A 19,029-nucleotide genomic window follows, 5' to 3' on the forward strand; every position below is an offset into this window, starting at 1 on the left:
GAGTTATGGACAACCTCCATTCCCGAGGTGTCCGAGGTGTCCAGGTGTCTGAGGTTCTACTGTATTACTATGTGATAAATGGCTGTGGTTGCCACAGAAGAGATGCAATTGCAAATCGTAAAACATAGTCCATGCAATTGTGGATGACTGAAGTAGGTGATCGATGAGACAATCTCTATATTAACATGTGTTCCACATCAAATACTGATTTGAGAACTCTGTTTGCACCTCTGTGTAGTTCGCACTAAAAACAAAAACCCCACAGGCACAAATATTTGTGGGTGAAATTTTAGACCCAAGTTAGCACATAAGAACAGCCATACTAGGTCAGACCAATGGTCCCTCTAGCCCAGCATCCTGCCTTCTGACAGTGGCCAGTGCCAGTTGCTTCAGAGAGAGGGAAAGAACAGAACAAGGTAATTTGAATGATTCCTCTCGTCCAGTCCCAGCTTCTGGCAGGCTGAGGTTTAGGGAGCATGGGGTTTCGTCTCTGACCATTTTGGCTAATAGCCATTGATAGACCTGTCCTCCATGAACTTATTTGATTCTTTTTTTAACCCAGTTATACTTTTGGCCTTCACAACATCTCCTGGCAATGAATTCCACAGGTTGACTGTGTGTTGTGTGAAGAACTGCTTTTTCAGGTTTGTTTTAAACCTGCTGCCTATTAATTTCATTGGGTGACTCCTACTTCTTGTGTTATGTGAAGAGGTAAATAACACCTCCCTATTCAATTTCTCCATACCATTCATGATTTAATAGATCAGTATCATATCCTCCCTTAGTTGTCTCTTTTCTAAGACAAACAGTACCATGCTTTTTAATCTCTCCAGGTATAGAAGCTGTTCCATACCCTTAATCATTTTTGTTGCACTTCTCTACACCTTTTCCAATTCTAATACATCTTTTTTGAGATGGGTCAACCAGAACTGCACACAGTATTCCAGGTGTGGGAATACCATGGATTTAAATAGTGGCATTATGATATTTTCTTTTTTGATATTTTTATTATCTATCCTTTCATAATGGATCCTAACATTCTGTTAGTTTGCTGCTGCACATTGAATGGATGTTTTCAGAGAACTATCCATGATGACTCCAAGATCTCTTTCTTGAGTGGTAACAGCTAATTTAGACTGCAACATTTTGTATGTATAGTTGGGATTATTTTTTCCAAAGTGCATTATTTTTCAATTATCAGCACTTAATTTCATCTGCCATTTTGTCACCGTCACCCAGTTTAGGAGATCCCTCTGTAATTCTTCACAGACAGCTATGGACTTAACTATATTGAATAATTTTGTATCATCTCCAAATTTTGCCACCTCACTATTCACCCCCTTTTCCAGGTCATTTATGAACATGTTAAATTTAACAACCTTGTAGGGTACCACAGTAGCATTTAACTTCAAAAACGGGAACTACACAAAAATGAGGAGGCTAGTTAGATGAAATTAAAAAGAATAGTCACAAGAGTGAAATGCCTGCAAACTGCATGGAAGATTTAAAAAAAACCCACAATAGAGGTTCAAACTAAATGTATATCCCCCCCCCCCAAAAAAAAAAAAAAAAAAAAACAGTAAGAAGACCAAAAATGTCACCATGGCTAAACAACAGAGTAAAAGATGTAGTTAGAAATAGAAAGATATCTTTTAAAAATTTGAAATAAAATTCTACTGAGGAAAATAGAAAGAAGCATAAATTCTTGCATGCCAGATTTATTGTAAAAGTATAATTAGGTAGGCTAAAAGAGACTTTGAAGAGCAACTAGCAAAACACACAAAACTAACAGCTAACATTTTTTAAGTACATCAGAAGCAGGAAGACTGCCAAACAATCAGCGGGGCCACTGGATAATTGAGGTGCTAAAGGATCACTCAGGGAAGACAGCCTTTGGTGAGGGATCTTGTCAAAGGCTTTCAGAAAGTCTAAGTACACTATAGTTGTGACCTGTTTGAAAATTTGTCCCATATATGTAAATTTATATATTACAGATAAATTCAATGCAAAATAAAAGTGATAATTAGTTTCTCCTTTACTATCCTGACAAGATTGAGCCTGTGTTTTCCCTACAACAGGTGGTAGAAGCCATAATTCACAGTTTGGTAGAGAAATGGGAAGGGAACTGATATTTAAATATTTTATTTTAAATTAAAATATTGGTAATATTTAAGTGTAAGTATATAAAGACCAATTATCCTATCACTTACACATGTGTAAATCAGGAATAAAGTCAGTGCAGTTACATTGGTGTATAACTGAAAGGGGAACTAGGCCCCTACACAGTTAGGACTCAATTTTGCATCTGTTCCAGATATGGAACTCCTATTGGCTTCTGTAGGAGTTTCATCTGCAGAATGGAAGCAGAATCAAGCCCCTACTCATTTGGGATCTTAAATATTTTAAATACATTGTTCCCTCAAAACTGTGCTGAATTTTAAGAGATGTCTGTGAATTTTTAACATTCATTTTTTATAAGGATTTTGCCTAGAAAATGTAATAAGGCTATAGTTCAAATTTTGGAGGAGGTGCAAAAGTTGCTCTCAGACTAGTGATTTTAGTGTCCAACACCCAGCTAATTTTTTTTTTTTTTTTTTTTTTTTTTTTTTTTGCAGGTGACTAAATGTACGACATGAGCTGTCTGACTAAAATCATTATTCTCCCTGTTGTGGTTGTCTCATTTAAAAGAAAAAACATTTATTTCACAACAAATTCTAATCTCTTTCTCCTTTTTTTTGTTTTGTTTTTTGTTTTAGATGACCAGGCACCCGAATGTAATTGTACAACAACTCTCTGTTCGATATTTTCTCAAGGAATGGATTACCTTTATCCCTTCAACATAGAGTATCATATTTTAGCATCCACAATGCTCTATGTCCTGTGGAAGAATATCGGACGCAAAGTAGAACACCACCACCAACACAAAATACTGTTCAAGTTTCATGGCATAACAGTGGGCACGATTTTTGGACTAATTGTGCTGATTAGTACACTAGCAGTCGTTGTTGTGTACTTAATTCAGATGGGACGTTCGAAAATCAAGAGTGAGTTAGCACTTACTATGTTTTACTTATATGGTATCTCCGTACTGACTCTTATGTGTGTAGCTGGAATTGTCGCCCTTCTAATTTACAGACTAGAAGAAAGATCAATGGATAATTCAAAAAATCCTGCCAGGAAACTTGATGCAGACCTATTAGTTGGCACAGCTTCAGGTTCCTGGCCTCTCTCTTGGGGTTCTATCCTAGCGATTATTTGTGCCCAGTCTCATCCGAAATACACATGGTACAATCTTCCCTATTCCATCCTGGTTATTATTGAGAAATATATTCAGAATCTCTTTATCATTGAGGCCATACATCGTGAAGAGGAAAAGGTGAATGATGATATTAAAACTCTTCGAATAGTAACTGTATCCAGTGGGAGCACTCTGTCACTTACCCCATCATACAAAGAAATTTACACTGGAGCAGCTGATATGGACAATGGAAAGCTTCCATACATGTTTGATGGGAATATCTACATGAGAGAAAGAAGTGGTGGTGATGGTTTTGATGAAGTCAGGAGTCAAGCTAGCAGTCCAGTCACACACTCAACCTCCAATTTCTCACTGTACAGTCGAAACTCAGTTAACAATAAGAGGAGAATCCTGAAGAACATTGCAGCATTTTTATTCCTGTGTAATCTTTCGGTAAGGTATTTTGAATGTAATTCACAAAATTAATACCAAAAAGCTCCCTAAAACCACCAAGACTGGGAAGAATATGAATGTTACTCAGTTTTACTCTTTATAAGAAGTGAATTCTAGTGCTTGTGAAAGGAGGTGGATTGACTGCACCATTGGGGAATAATGTCTACTTAGAAGTGGAATAGGCATGGGAGAAGGTATTTAACCTTGCAGACTAAAGTCTGTTTATCCACAGTACAGGAATGGCACAGGCAGTGATCTCTGAAACTCTGCTCTGTCAATGTGTCCCCAAAATGATCTGGAGGACTACTTACAGAGGAGAAAAGAATAATTCGGTCTCCATCCTTGGTCTTTCTGTTGCAACTGCTAACAAGACAGGATGTAATTAGTCACAGTTATAGTGTGGATAGTGGTCCAATAGAAGACTCCCAATCCATTTCATATTGGCCACTTAATAGTTGTCAGTCAATTTATTGTTTTTGTCAGACAGACATGAACATAACATAAGAATGGCCATACTGGGTCAGACCAAAGGTCCATTCAGCACAGTATCCTGTCCTCTGACAGTGGCCAATGCCAGGTACCCCAGAGGGAATGAACAGAACAGGAAATCATCAAGTGATCCATCCCCTGTTGCCCATTCCCAGGTTCGGCAAACAGAGGCTAGGGACACCATCCCTGCCCATCCTGGCTAATAGCCATTGACGGACTTATCCTTCATAAATTTATCTAGTTCTTTTTTTAACCCTGTTATGGTCTTGGCCTTCACAACATCCTCTGGCAAAGAGATCCACAGGTTGACTATGCATAGTGTGAAGAAATGCTTCTTTTCGTTTGTTTTAAACCTGCTGCCTATTAATTTTATTTGATGACCCCTAGTTTCTGTGTTATGAGGAGTAAACACTACTTCCTTATTTACTTTCTCCACACCAGTCATGATTTTTACAGACCTCTATCATATAATAACTAAATAAATTAATGGAGATATCCCATCTTCTAGAACTGGAAGGGACCTTGAAAGGTCATAGACTGTGGCCCCCTCAAGAATTGAACTCACAACCCTGGGTTAAGTAGGCCAATGCTCAAATCACTGAGCCGTCCCTCCCCTTAGCTGTCTCTTTTCCAAGCTGAAAAGCCCCAATCTTATTAATTTGTTCTCATATGGAAGCTGTTCCTAATAATTTTTGTTGCCCTTTTCTGAACTTTTCCCAATTCCCATATATCTTTTTTGAGACCACATCTGCACACAGTATTCAAGATGTGGGCGGACCTTGGATTTATATAGAGGCAATATGATATTTTCTCTCTTATTATCTATCCCTTTCTTAATGATTTCCAACATTTTGTTTGCTTTTTTGACTGCTGCAACACATTGAGTGGATGTTTTCAGAGAACTATCCAGAGTGACTCCAAGATCTCTTTCTTGAGCGGTAACAGCTAATTTAGACCCCGTAATTTTGTATGTGTAGTGAGGATTATGTTTTCCGATGTGCATTACTTTGCATTTATGCTTTACATTTCACCTGCCATTTTGTTGCCCAGTTACTCAGTTTTGTGAGATTCTGTGATGGGGTGGGACTCACCACTGCAGCACCCCCAGCTGGATGTGCCAGGGGATCAGCTCTGCTAACAGTGTATCCTCTTCTGGTGGAGTCTCACTGCCATCACTTCTGCTCCAAGACCCATGTCCCTCCAAGGACTGTGATGCCCCCTTCAGGACACAGCCCTCCAGCTGTGCCACACTCTGTGCTCCCCCCTTCTGGGGGGACAATATTGCAGTCCCTCACTCCAGCCACTTCCTCAGTGGTGAGGGGGGAGTGAGGGGAGGACCCAGGACCGCCCACTACTTCAGGTCCTGACCCAGGGACCCTGTAGAATGGCAGCCACATGCTGCATCTCCTCCAACCTCTCAGTCTACTTCCCTGGACCACTTCCCCGCAGCCCCATCTCCGCCCTTATCTCAGGGCCTCAGCATGCCAGTCAGCCAGAAGCTCACTCTCACTCCCCTGATCCTGCCCGGCACTGCTCTGTCTAAGGTGCTAGCATTCTTTCTCCTTGATCTCCAGGGAGCAACTGAAGCGGCTCTGCTCTGCAGCCCTTCTTATATGGGCCAGCCCAGCCCTGATTGGCTGCTCCTCGCAGCCCCTCTCTAATTGGCTGCCTCCTCCAAAGCCACCCGAGGGCTTTTTTAACCCTTTATGAGCCAGTGTGAGGCAGATGCCCCATCACAGGTCCCTTTGTAGATCTTCACAGTTTGTTTTGGACTTAACTATCTTGAGTAGTTTTGTATCATCTGCAAATTTTGCCACCTCACTGTTGAATAGTACTGGGCCCAATACAGACCCCTGAGGGATACGACTATTTATCTCTCTCCATTCTGAAAACTGACCATTTATTCCTACCCTTTGTTTCCTATCTTTTAACCAGTCATTGATCCATGAGAGGAGCTTCCCTCTTATCCCATGACAACTTAGAGCCTTTGGTGAGGGACCTTGTAAAAGGCTTTCTGAAAATCTAAGTACACTATATCTACTGGATCCCCCTTGTCCACATGCCTGTTGACCCCCTCAAAGAATTCTATTGGATTGGTGAGGCATGATTTCCCTTTACAAAAACCATGTTGACTCTTCCCCAACAAATTATGTTAATCTATGTGTCTGACAATTTTGTTCTTTACTATAGTTTCAACCAGTTTGCCCGGTACTGAAATCAAACTTACTGGCCTGTAATTGCCAGGATCACTTCTGGAGCACTTTTAAAAAATTGGCGTCACATTAGCAATCCTCCAGTCATTTGGTACAGAAGCTGATTTAAATGACAGGTTACAAACCACAGTTAGTAGTTCTGCAATTTCACATTTGAGTTCCTTTAGAACTCTTGGGTGAATACCACCTGGTTCTGGTGACATATTACTGTTTAATTTATCCATTTGTTCCAAAACCTCCTCTAATGACACCTCAATCTGGGACAGTTCCTTAGATTTGTCACCTAAAAAGAATGGCTCAGATTTGGGAATCTCCCTCACATCCTGAGCCGTGAAGACTGATGAATTCATTTAGTGTCTCCGTAATGTACTTGAGTGCTCCTTTAGCTTCTTGATTGTCCAGTAGCCCCATTGGTTGTTTAGCAGGCTTCCTGCTTCTTCTGTACTTAATTTTTTTTTTTTTTGCTATTACTTTTTGAATCTTTGGCTAGCTGTTCTTCAATTTTTTTGTGGCCTGCCTAATTCTATTTTTACCTTCATTTGCCTGAGTTTATGCGCCTTTCTATTTTCCTCACTAGGATTTAACTTCCATTTTTAAAAGGATGCCTTTTTGCCTCTGACTGCTTCTTCTACTTTGTTGTTTAGCCACGGTGGCACTTTTTTGGTTCTCTTCCTATGTTTTTTAATTTGGGGTATGCATTTAAGTTGAGCCTCTATTATCGTGTCTTTAAAAAGTTTCCATGCAGCTTGCAGGGATTTCACTTTTGGCACTGTGCCTTTTAATTTCTGTTTAACTAACTTCCTAATTTTAGTGTAGTACCCCATTCTGAAATTAAATGCTACCATGGTGGGCTGCTGTGGTGTTTTCCTTTTTCCCTGCCACAGGGATGCTAAATTTTATTATATTATGATCACTATTACTAAGTGGTCCAGCTATATTCACCTCTTGAACCAGATCCTGTGCTCCATTTAGGACTAAGTCGAGAATTGCCTCTTCTCTTGTGGGTTCCAGCTGCTCCACGCAGCAGTCATTTAAGGTGTCAAGAAACTTTATCTCTGTGACCTGAGGTGACATGTACCCAATCAATAGGGGATAGTTGAAATACGAATATTGAGTTTTTTATTTTTATAGCCTCTCTAAGTTCCCTGAACATTTCACAATCACTATCACCATCCTGGTCAGGAGGTTGGTAGTATATCCCTACTGCTATATTCTTATTATTCAAGTATGGAATTACTATCCATAGAGATTCTATGGTACAATTTGGTTCATTTAAGATTTTTACTTCATTTGCTTCTATGCTTTCTTTCACATATAGTGCCATTCCCCCACCAGCATGATTTGTTCTGTCCTTCTGATATATTTTGTACCCTAGTATTACTGTGTCCCATTGATTATTCTCATTTCACCAAGTTTCTGTGATGCCTATTATATCTAGATCCTCATTTAATATGAATCACTCTAGTTTACCCATCTTATTATTTAGACTTCTAGTATTTGTATATAAGCACTTAAAAATTGTCACTTTTTAGCTGTCTGCCATTACATGTCAGCCAGCCAGCCCCCTCCCCATTCTGAGAATGATGACATATCTACATCATTATAACTTCTCAGTTTCCCTTTTTAGGGTACATCTGCACTGTAGCTGGAGATGTAATTTCCAGCTTGGGTACATGGATTAACTTTTTGATTGAACTAGTGTGCTGAAAATAGCAGTGTAGTCTCAGTGGTGCTCACAGCAGCCTGGGCTAGCTGCCTGAGTCTCAGATGAGATTGTACGTGGGTGACTAGCCAGTGCCACTACCCAGCCTGCCAAACAGATTTGCTTTGAGGACACTGACAATACAAAACCCATTAAAGTCCCTTTTTTTTAGCTTGTGTATGAGCAGCTGCTGCCGCAATTAATACATTTTTAGGCTAACCCTTGTATGTAGTTACGTAAAATTTTACTGTACATTCAGTAGAACATCAGAGTTATAAACACCTCAGAAATGGAGGTTGTTCGTAACTCTGAAATGTCTGTAACTGAACAAATCGTTGTGGCTGTTCTTTCAAATGTTTTCAACTTAACATTAATTTAATACAGCTTTGAATCTTTACTATGGAGAAGAAAAAGGCTGCTTTCAACTGTCTTAAGTTGAATGAAACAAGTACAGAAACAGTTTCATTATCTTGTCAAATCTTTTATTTTAAACTTTCCCTTTTTTCCAATAGCTTATATTTAACACGGTACTGCACTGTATTTGCTTTTTAAAAAAACCCTCTGTTGCTGCCTGACTGGTTGCTGTCTGTGGTTGCCCAGTCAGTTTGTAACTCTGGTGTTCATAACAAACCCCCTTCCCCACAAACCAGAAACACTATGGGCCTGATTCTGCAACAGACTGAACTTCCTCAACTGAAAGCACTCATCACCTTCCATGATAGGACCATATTCTGTGAAGCCCCAAATTACAGGTTTAATATGCTGGTAAAAATGGGCCCTTCCATGGGATCCTTGTTTATACTAGGGCTCACTCTAGTGCTAAGACCAGTTCAGTTGTCCCTGTGATACCACCTGTGGGAATTTTTTTTGTAAAACTTCCCAGTGTAATGTGGCCTAAGGGGTTTATTTATCTGTCAACTCAATAACAAATGTAGGTCTCCTTAAAGTAACCATTAATTATGTTCACACATTGAGGCAAGAATCCCTTGCTGAGAAGGGTTCATTTACTTGCTGTGGAATTGTTTTATAAAAGTCACTAAGGCCCCAGTTTTAAAGGTGTTTAGGCATTGCTCTGCTCAGCATTGCAAGGCCTAAGAGCAAAATTTGTAAAGTTATTTAGGGATCTGAAGATGAAGATAGGTGCCTGAGGCCAGATTTTTAAAGATATTTAGGTTTAAAGATGCAGACAGGTCTCTTCTAGTGGGATTTTCAAAAGCCCCTATGCACCTAACTCTGCCTGGGCACTTTGGAAAATCCCACTAGGCATCTATCTGCATTTTAGACACCCAAACAGCTTTAAAATTCTGGCCCTTAGGAGCTCAAGTTGCATTGAAAGTCAGCGGGACTTAGGCTGCTATATGCCTAAATAGCTCTTGAAAAGAAGACTTACTTGTCTCATTCACTTAGGCCGCGGCTACACTCGACACTTCAAAGCGCTGCCGCGGGAGCGCTCCCGCGGCAGTGCTTTGAAGTGGGAGTGTGGTCGCAAGCCAGCGCTGGGAGAAAGCTCTCCCAGTGCTGCAGGTACTCCACCTCCACAAGGGGATTAGCTTACAGCGCTGGGGCACTGTTTACACTGGCGGTTTACAGCGCTGTAACTTGCTGCACTCAGGGTGTTTTTTCACACCCCTGAGTGAGAAAGTTGCAGTGCTGTAAAGCACCAGGGTAGCCATAGCCTCAGGCTGAGAATGTTGACTGGAACAACCCCTAATACCTTTAAAATCTGGCCCTAAAAACTGGAAGTATTTTCCAGCAATCTTGCTATGGAATTAAGCAATATACATTATATTGTAAGTGCAACACAGTCTTGCATTACAAGCCACCTTTTAATGTATTATATGGAATAGGAACGCAGGCCAAATCTGTTACCTTTAAGCAAGACAGAGGACCCGATTCTTTGCTTGCTTACACTGGAATGAACCCGGAGTAACTGCTGAAATCCGTGTGAATGGAGAATTGGGCTCAGCGATCTTTGACACCAAATGATATTGGTTCATTTGCAGTATAGAAGGAATGAGTATGTCATACCACAGTCACAACAGGTAAGCATCACTTGATGAAGATGATGATGACTGATAGCAATGTTGTTTTCTTTCCATGCAGCTTTGGATTCCACCAGCATTTGGTTGCCGGCCAGAGTATGACAATGGACTGGAAGAAATAGTTTTTGGCTTTGAACCTTGGATAATTGTTGTTAACCTTGCAATGCCTTTTTCTATTTTCTATCGAATGCATTCAGCTGCCTCACTCTTTGAGGTGAATTGCAAAACATAATCTATAAAGAGTCTCAGTGAACAATTGGTTGAATGCATGACTGAATAAATGAAAGGGTGAAAGAATGAATACACCAGCAGCTGTTTGATATTAACAGGTTCTACAACTATTTTAATAAATAAAACTATAGTTAATAGAACTTAATATTCAATATAATTCATTCCCCCCCACATTTTATTGTCCTTTTTTTTAGACATACTTTTCAATATTATTGTAGAGTAAAGTTAACCAAAATGCATCTGAATCTTTTGCTGTCTAAATCATCTGAGGCTCAACATGTGGAAACAAGATATATTTTCTGTGTTGTTGGTATTGATGCAGTTCTCCTCTGAATGTTGCCTCTGGATGGGATTTTTCAAAAATTAGGAGCAAAGATCCCATTGCCTTTCCATCAGACCTACGCTCCTAAATTACTTAGGCACCTTTGAAAATCTCACCCTCAATTTTTAGCAAAATGTTTTATAATATAAACTGGAAACAAAATCTGTTATTTAGACGGGAAAATTCTGTTTAATTTTCGGACTGAGAAAAATAATATGTTATCTTCCTGAGTACTCTGTATGAAAGTACAGACACTGTATAGATTTAGATATGGTACTGTATATAATTCCTTATGAGTTAAACATGATTTTATTCATGAACTCCCATTGTTTTATACTTACTAGATAAAATAACTAATGAATAAAGTTAATTTCTTTTAATTGTTCAGGTTGGTTTCCAGATCTTTGAAACTGTTTGAGGGGAAAGCTAATCTTGTAGCTTATGTTCAGCTCCAGGTGACCTGTGTTTAGTCCCAGCACTGCCACAAACTTTCCACATGACTTTGGAGACGTTTCTTAGTTTCTCTGTACCTCAGTTCTCCAGTTTGTAAAATGAGGATAATAATATCTATTTATCTCACACTGGTGCTGTGGGTCTTACCTAATAATGCCCGTGAAGCTTGGCAGGATCCTTGGGTGGAAGATCACAGAGAAAGACAAAAGTACAATTATTATTTTTCATGAGCTGCTTTAATCATGAATATGTGGTGTCAGGAACATAGGAACTGCTATACTGAACCAGGTTAGTGGTCCAGTGGTTTCTCACAGTGGCCAGTACCAGATGCTTCAGGGGAAGGAGTAAGAAACTTGCCATACACCATTATGGAATAACCTATCCACAAGGAAAGGGGTAACAGGGATAAATATTGTTTACTCCCACCCTGCCTTTTACTGTTAAGTGTACCAGTTTTTCAAGTCCCTTTATACCACACCAACTGCTGGGGTATAAGTGCTGCTAGGGCTGGACAAAGTTCCTTACAGTGAGAGCTTAGGGAGCTCAATCTGTTTATTTTATGAAAAGGAAGATCAAAAGGTGACTTGATTAGTGTGTAATTACCATCACAGGGAGAAAATAGCAAGCACTAAAGCACCCTTTAATCTAGCAGAAAAAGGCATAATCAGAAACAATGGCTGGAAGTTGAAGCCAGAGAGATTTCAGTTAGAAATTAGGCACAAACATTTAACAGTGATGGTCATTAACCATTGGAAAAAGCTACCCAGGGAAGGATTACAGTTGTCTGCTTAACTTCAACCCATAAAAACAATGTTGCCTACACACCACTAGATGGTGATCTTACACCAATACAAATAAGTCCTGACAAAGCAGGCATAGTGCAGTAAATAATTGAAGTGATTAGATTTAAGGAGCACCTCATACCCCAATTACTTTGGTTTTATTCTGTGAAATATTAGGTGAGCAGGTGGAGTTCCATGTAGCTTATCTACTGCACTTCATGGGCTGGATTCACGAAAGGTCTTAGGCACCTAACTGCCTAAATCCCAGAATCAGCCCCCATTGGAATTCACAAAAACCTCCGCTTAGTTGCCCCAAACGCTGTAGATAACTAAACTCGCTCAGCACCTAAAGTTGCCTAGGCGCCTATGTTTCTACCTCTGAGCATGTGCGCTGCAGCCCGACACCATGTGTCCGGATGCCCAAAACAAGTCCCTAACAGGAGAAGATAGACATTCATCTGTCTGACTCCCCTGTGGGGCCTGCTCTGGTAAGCTGGCTCGGAGCTCACCTACCAGATTGGCCCCTATAGACAAACTCACATGCCGCTGCCACCAGCCAGTGGCAAAGCTACAATGGGGCAAGTGGTGCAGTCATGGGACTCTACCCTATTCTTGCACCAGGGTCCTCTGGGGTCTTGTGCCCCTGCCTCGTAACTTTTAGCTCAGTAGTTAGGGTACTCACCTGTAATTGTGAGAGACCCCCCAGTTCCAGTCCCTGAGGGGGAGAAATTATTTGAACTGGGAAGCTGCCACCAGTCCCCCTGCTCCAATGACTTAGCACACACCCTTTGGCTTGGCATCTCCCACAGGCTAATATAGGTGAAGAGCTGCCTAGCATGCTGGTTTTGTAAGTCCCATTCAGAAGTGCCTCTCACTTCCCATTCATTGCATAGGGAGCCTAGGCACCAAACACAGGCATTGTGAATTGCAGTGATTTCTAGATGCCTAAAAGTTACGTGTAGTGATGCTCAGCATCATCATCACATAATTTTCTTTGTGACTCTAGCCCTATATGTTTTTTGCACCTTCCTCAGAAGCATCTGGTGCTGGCCACAGTTGGAGACAGGATACTGGTCTAGATGGGCCACAGGTGTGATTGGGTCTGGCAAGTCCTTTGTTTCTGCAAAATTCTTTTACTTGAACCACCAAAATGTCCATGTTCTTAAAATAAGTTAGCGCATGATCACATTGCTGTAATCTCTGTCTTTCCTTATCCCTTTGTCTGTCCATCACATCTACATTTCAATTGTAGGCTTTTCATGGCAGGGACTAAACTTTTTTATTTCTTTTCTTTAAACATGTAACATGTTGGATGCTGTAAAAATGATCTACAACAACATGAACATAGTTTCATCTAGCTAGATTTCACACACAGTGACTTAGCCTTTTCCACTTGCTGACAGTCAACATTGAAATAAGATGACTGGTCCCTCAGTCATAAGTATAATTTTATGGTGCTAAGGTAAAGTTTCTTCAGGAAAAGAAAATTAGGGCAACATTGTGTCATTAATTATGTGCAACTCTCACTTAAGTCAATGGGGAAAAAGCTGGTCTCAGTTGCACTGGCGTTATGTAAATGACTTAAATGGGGATATTCTGGTGAAGCAGAGAAGAGAATTTGGCCTGAAAGGAGCTGAGAGTCTCTGGTGCCAGGATTTGTTGTATTATTATTATTTAATACAGATTCAAACTATCCCAAGGATTGGAGATGTGAAGAGCAGAATTGTAATTTGGGCCTTTGTAGAAATAGCAACCAGCCATGAAGTCTGGAACATTCACAGGTTTTAGATTTTATGGCCAGAAGTGACCTTCAGTTATAACCACAAACGATTAGGGTTGGAAGAGACCTCAGGAGGTCATCTAGTCCAACCCTCTGCTCAAAGCAGGAACAACCCCAACTAAATCATCCCAGCCAGGGCTTTGTCAAGCTGGGTCTTAAAAACCGCGAAGGATGGAGATTCCACCACCTTCTATCAAATCGCCCCCTCACTCTTCTCTTCTGCAGACTAAACAAGCCCAGTTCTCTCAGCCTCTCCTCGTAAGTCGTGCCCAAGCCCCCTGATCATTTTCTTTGCCCTCTGCTGGACTCTCTCCCATTTGTCCACATCCTTCTGTAGTGGGGGGCCCAAAACTGGACACAATACTCCAGATGTGACCTCATACTCCAGATGTGGCCTCACCAGTGCCAAATAGAGGCTACCTCATCCTCCTGGTCTGGCCTCTAAACGTAACCAAAAGACTCTCAGACGTTTCACCAGTTTCATACTGGAGCTCTGAGCAATCATACTGCTCTCTTACATACAGTGCAACTCCTCCACCGTTTCTCCCCCGCCTGTCCTTCCTGAACAGTTTATATCCATCCATGACAGTGCTCCAGTCAGGTGAGTTACCCCACAAAGTCTCTGTTCATCGAGTCTGACCTCTATCTACATGATCCACACCTAAATCTGATCTTCCCTAAAGAACTTTGGTTTTGGCCTCCTCTATCTTTAATATAATTTTTATAAATGACAATTTAAAAAAATTGGAATAAATAAAATAAAACTGAATAGAAAGGAAATTTTGATACAGCACATGCTCTTTCAAGGGGTTTTCTTGAAGTGAGCCAGATTACTTAGAGCTGCATGTTTGCCAGCACAAGTGAAGATCTTATTTATGCTGTAGAAAACTGCAGCTGGAGTTGTCAACTGTATGATGCTTGGCGTGATAGTCATTGGTCGAATTTTGAAAGCCCTGTAAAGGACATCTGTCCAGTTGGTCAAGGTTTGAGGTCCGGGGAGATTATTTTTGATATTGTGTTAACATTAAAAAGGAGACTCTTAAAGTCAGGAACCCGTTCCATGACCAAGTATGAGATTTTTTTGGCCAATCCAAAGAAAAATTATTTCGTCTGAGAAGAGTCAGGAATTCTGAGAGGTGCATAAACTGTGAAATGTTGCTGTTTAATTTCAATCTGAAAAAACTGCCTAAAACTGTGTCAGAGATGGACTCTAGTTGATTCGTAAGAGTCAGTCTGAGGTCCCCAGTTTCATACCCAAATTGTCTGGCTGAGCAATTATTTGTTATTGTTAGTGGTTCCAGTGAAAGGTATGTAATCTTTCAAATGGTACCACAGAAAGTCTCCTTATGAAGCAAATCTGATCAGAGAACGGTGGGATCTTCTATAGTATTTTAGGCAATTTTTAAAAAAAATTTATAAAGAAAAATGTACCAAAGCATACAAGCCAAACCCTTAACTGACCACAGTTTTGCCTCATTATTGCTGCTGAATTTACAGGAGCAATGGGGACTACGTACAGACTTCAAATTCAAGTTGTTAAAAAGACTGAATTTTAAAAAAAGATATAGAAAAATAATGTCAGTTCAAAATCAGGGATATAAAAATTCTTTGTAAAGGCAAAAAGTCAGATTTTGAAATCAATCAAGTGCATAACATTACTCACAGGAGCAGCCTGTTGATAGAGTACTCATGTGAGTAAAGATACAATGTACTTAAGTGTTTGCTGGATCAGGGCTTAAAACAGTGTCTCATCAGTAAGCTCTACAGAGGCTGAAGAGTCCACAATTTTGTCTTGCTTCTCCCTAGTCAATACATATTTGCTGTTTGTTATCTAATAAAAGCCAACGTTTAGATAGAAAAATAATGCAGACGTTGCTCCAATTTCTGTCAATTACTCCCTTCAATTTTCTCCATTTCCCTCTTTCTCTATTACTGGCACCCACACCTGTAGTCTCCCTATCACTCAGGCCTACGATCTTCTCACTCTCTCTTGCTCCACACATCCAGGCCGTGTCCAAGTCCTGCTGCTTCTTCCACCTCAGCATCCCCAGGATCTGTCCCTTTCCTGGCAGCCAGACAGTCAAATCTCTCAATCAGACTCTCATTACAGCCTGCCTTAGCGTGTCGAGTAGCCTCTTTACTCGCCTCCATAACAGGCACACATTGCCCCTCTTCAGGTGGTTCAAAAGGAAACCTCAAAACTCATTTTCCTTGCCCATTCATTTGATGATGTCAGCCCCCTGATTGCATCAGTCTACTAGCTCCCCCCCCCCCCCCCCAATGGTTGCATCGAATTAGAGCTCTTTGGAACCTTCGAAACTCTACATAACTCTGTCCCTCCCTACTCATCCTCCCTTGTCAACCTTTGTGTTGCCCCTCCAACCCTATACTCCATCTATGCTCCTATGCTTCTCTGCCTGTCTCTCTATCCCTCCCCTTCTTTCTGCACCTCCTTTAGGGTGCCACGCCCCCACTAAAGGTTGTTGCAAGGGAACAGGCCCTGTGCTACCCTGACTGCAAGGACTGATCCCAACAGGCTCTTATACAGGTTGCAAAAGAGTGGGTGACTCCTTTTTCTCCCCACTTGGAACCCATGTCATGGCAAAGCAGGGTCTAGCCCTGCATGAATTCTTGGGGAGAAGGCATTGCCTGACACCTCATGAACTCATTTTTTTTTAACCAAAATGGGTTAATTTATCAGGATCCTGATCCTGTTCACTGTGCAGACCCCAATCTCTCTTTGCAGTCTCCCAGAACTTCAGGGGCAATTCTGGATACACAACAAATGGCTGAGCCATTACAAACATTGAATCTATCTCCCCTTGTAAGTATTCTCATACTTCTTATCAAACTGTCTGTACTGGGCTAGCTTGATTATCACTTCAAAAGTTTTTTTCTCTTACTTAATTGGCCTCTCAGAGTTGGTAAGACAACTCCCACCTGTTCATGCTCTCTGTATGTGTATATATATATCTCCTCAATGTATGTTCTGTTCTATATGCATCCGAAGAAGTGCACTATAGCCCACGAAAGCTTATGCTCTTATAAATTTGTTAGTCCCTAAGGTGCTACAAGTACTCCTGTTCTTCTTACAACAAATGTAAGAAATTTAAGAAAGCCAGTCAAGTTCCCTCCTTGATCTTTGGAGAAATCCCTTTATAGCTAGTCTCTTTATCTTAGACTCAGCAATACATTATAAAGAGTAGGGCATGCTCCTTTCTAAATCCTTCTCATAGTTATACCTAAATATTACATCATCAGCTTTAAAGAAAGTTGTATTGGCATTCTCAATAAAAATGTTCTTTACTTACCCCAGGGCTATGGAAATTACTTTAATTAGTCAGAATTAACTATGGGTCTCCACAAGTCACAGCAACATTGCCTTAAAAAGCTCCCACATATTAATTTCCAGAGTTAAAAGGTTCATGTTCACTTTTGTTCTAAGGTAGTTTAGTGTCCACCCATCTGTTAACAGATGTTCTAGTATCTGCAACTTTTATAAATGTTCCCTATAGCATTTTGAGATTAGAAATACATAAATAATAGATCACATCTCTTGAATGGTATATTTTTACCAAGATTATGCCCTGACAGGCTATGAAAAGTTTGGTTTTTGTATAGATGCGCATAACTCAGGGGACAGGAGGAACGTTCGGGAGGGCACGGTGGGCCGGGCCAGCCCCCAATCGGGGCAGGGAAGGAGCACCACCCAGCCCTGCCCCCAACTCTGCTCCAGCCTGGCCCCAGCTCCTGGCCCTGCACCTGACCCCCGTCCCCAGCCTCAGCATGGATCCGTATCTGGCCAGGGGCCTGGCTACCAGCCCCCACCATGGCCTAGCTGCAGCTCCACTCCCGGCCCCACCTCCAGTCTTGGCCCCTGCCTGTGGCTTCGTTCCTGGTCCAGGGCTGAGGCTGGGAGTGGAGCCGCACCCAGCCATTGGCCCAGCTGCCAGCCCCCACTACAGCCTGGCTGTGGCTCTGCTCCCGCTCCCAGCCTCAACCCCTGGCCACAGCTCTGTCCCAGGCCCCAGACCCATCTTCAGCTGCGGCCCCAGCTTTGGCCCTACTCCTGTCTGCATCCCCAACCCCCCTGGAGCTACGGCCCCGCTCCTGGCCCTGGCTCCAAGGTGGGGACACAGACCGGGGGAAGGGGAGTGCTAACCTCAAAAGTCTGGGGACAACTCACCTATTGGAAAGGGTCTGACATCTTCACAGAGTCCTGCAGTGAATCACCATAACAATGCATTTCTCCATTCTGCGGCAAATATATGGGGCTAGACTGTGATCACCTTTCCTCACGTCACATGGAACCTCCATAAGTAGCTACATTGAGTTCTATGGAGCTCTATTTGGAGTAACATACTATTTAACATGACTAAAGGTATCAGAATCTGGCTTGAAGTAAAAGGTCCTGTATAGTTCAAGTTCCCCTTTAAAAGACTTCTGTTTATTTTGTATTCTTCTGTTTTAATTTTTAATCAGGTGTAATAGCTGACATCTATCCTATTCAGTTGTATTGTCTAGATGCCACTGAAACCAAAACAATGTTATTAACTAAAATAACAAGGCCCGGATTATCTCTCACAGAATATCAATAGCTTCCACTGAAGTCAATGGGTATTTTTTGTATCAGCAAATAAACTTTCTTCCCAGCATTCCTGGGTGTCACACTATTATTAATCTCAAAGCATGCAGGTAGAGTACATCAAAAGTTTATATAACTCATTGAAATTATTCCAATTTAGATATACTACATAGTATACTCACCAACATATTTCTCTCCTACTTTCATTCTTATGTGCAAACACACTCACTCGTCTCTATATACTGTTGTAAATACAGTTAGAAACCACCAGAAAGATGGTAACCCAGGGATACATTACCCTCTCAGAGCAAATATAACTCCCATTAATTTAATGGGAGGATGGCAGCACATTTAGAGAAGACTATATACCCTTAGGCATCTATTTGAACAAATGCTGTGCTGACAAGGTAAAGGAACAACTCCGTTAGCGCTTATCTTCCCCAGGCTAATATTGCAGTCCTGAAGTAAAAAGCTTTGCAGCCTCTCTCTGAACTCTTAACCAAGGAATCCTTATACATTTTTGAAAATTTTACCTAATATTTCAGGGATGAGCGAGCAAACATAGTTTACAAAATCCACAACCAAACAATATTGTCCAGCTTTGTCAGGATCACCTGGAGCAAGTTTATATAGGTAAGAGAGGAATACTTATTAACAATTTACAAGTAGTCTTCCTGGGCCTCGCTGAACTTCAATAAATCAGATCAAATATTTGGTCTATTCTCTCCCATTTCTTCAC

The 19,029-nt window shown here is 41.1% G+C and overlaps 1 protein-coding gene across 1 annotated transcript in view; it reads left to right on the top strand.

The window, feature by feature from the left end:
* Nucleotides 1–11,010, top strand: part of LOC128838471 (proton channel OTOP1-like) — a 36,957-nt gene extending 25,947 nt beyond the window's left edge. The window contains exons 5-6 of the mRNA XM_054030674.1: nucleotides 2,757–3,691; nucleotides 10,199–11,010. Coding sequence (XP_053886649.1) covers nucleotides 2,757–3,691; nucleotides 10,199–10,369 — 1,106 coding nt within the window. The 3' untranslated portion in view covers nucleotides 10,370–11,010. The remainder of the gene's footprint in view (nucleotides 1–2,756; nucleotides 3,692–10,198) is intronic.
* The last annotated feature ends 8,019 nt before the right edge of the window (nucleotides 11,011–19,029 follow it).

This window comes from Malaclemys terrapin, chromosome 5, assembly GCF_027887155.1.
Source record: "Malaclemys terrapin pileata isolate rMalTer1 chromosome 5, rMalTer1.hap1, whole genome shotgun sequence".
Classification (NCBI taxonomy): domain Eukaryota; kingdom Metazoa; phylum Chordata; order Testudines; family Emydidae; genus Malaclemys; species Malaclemys terrapin.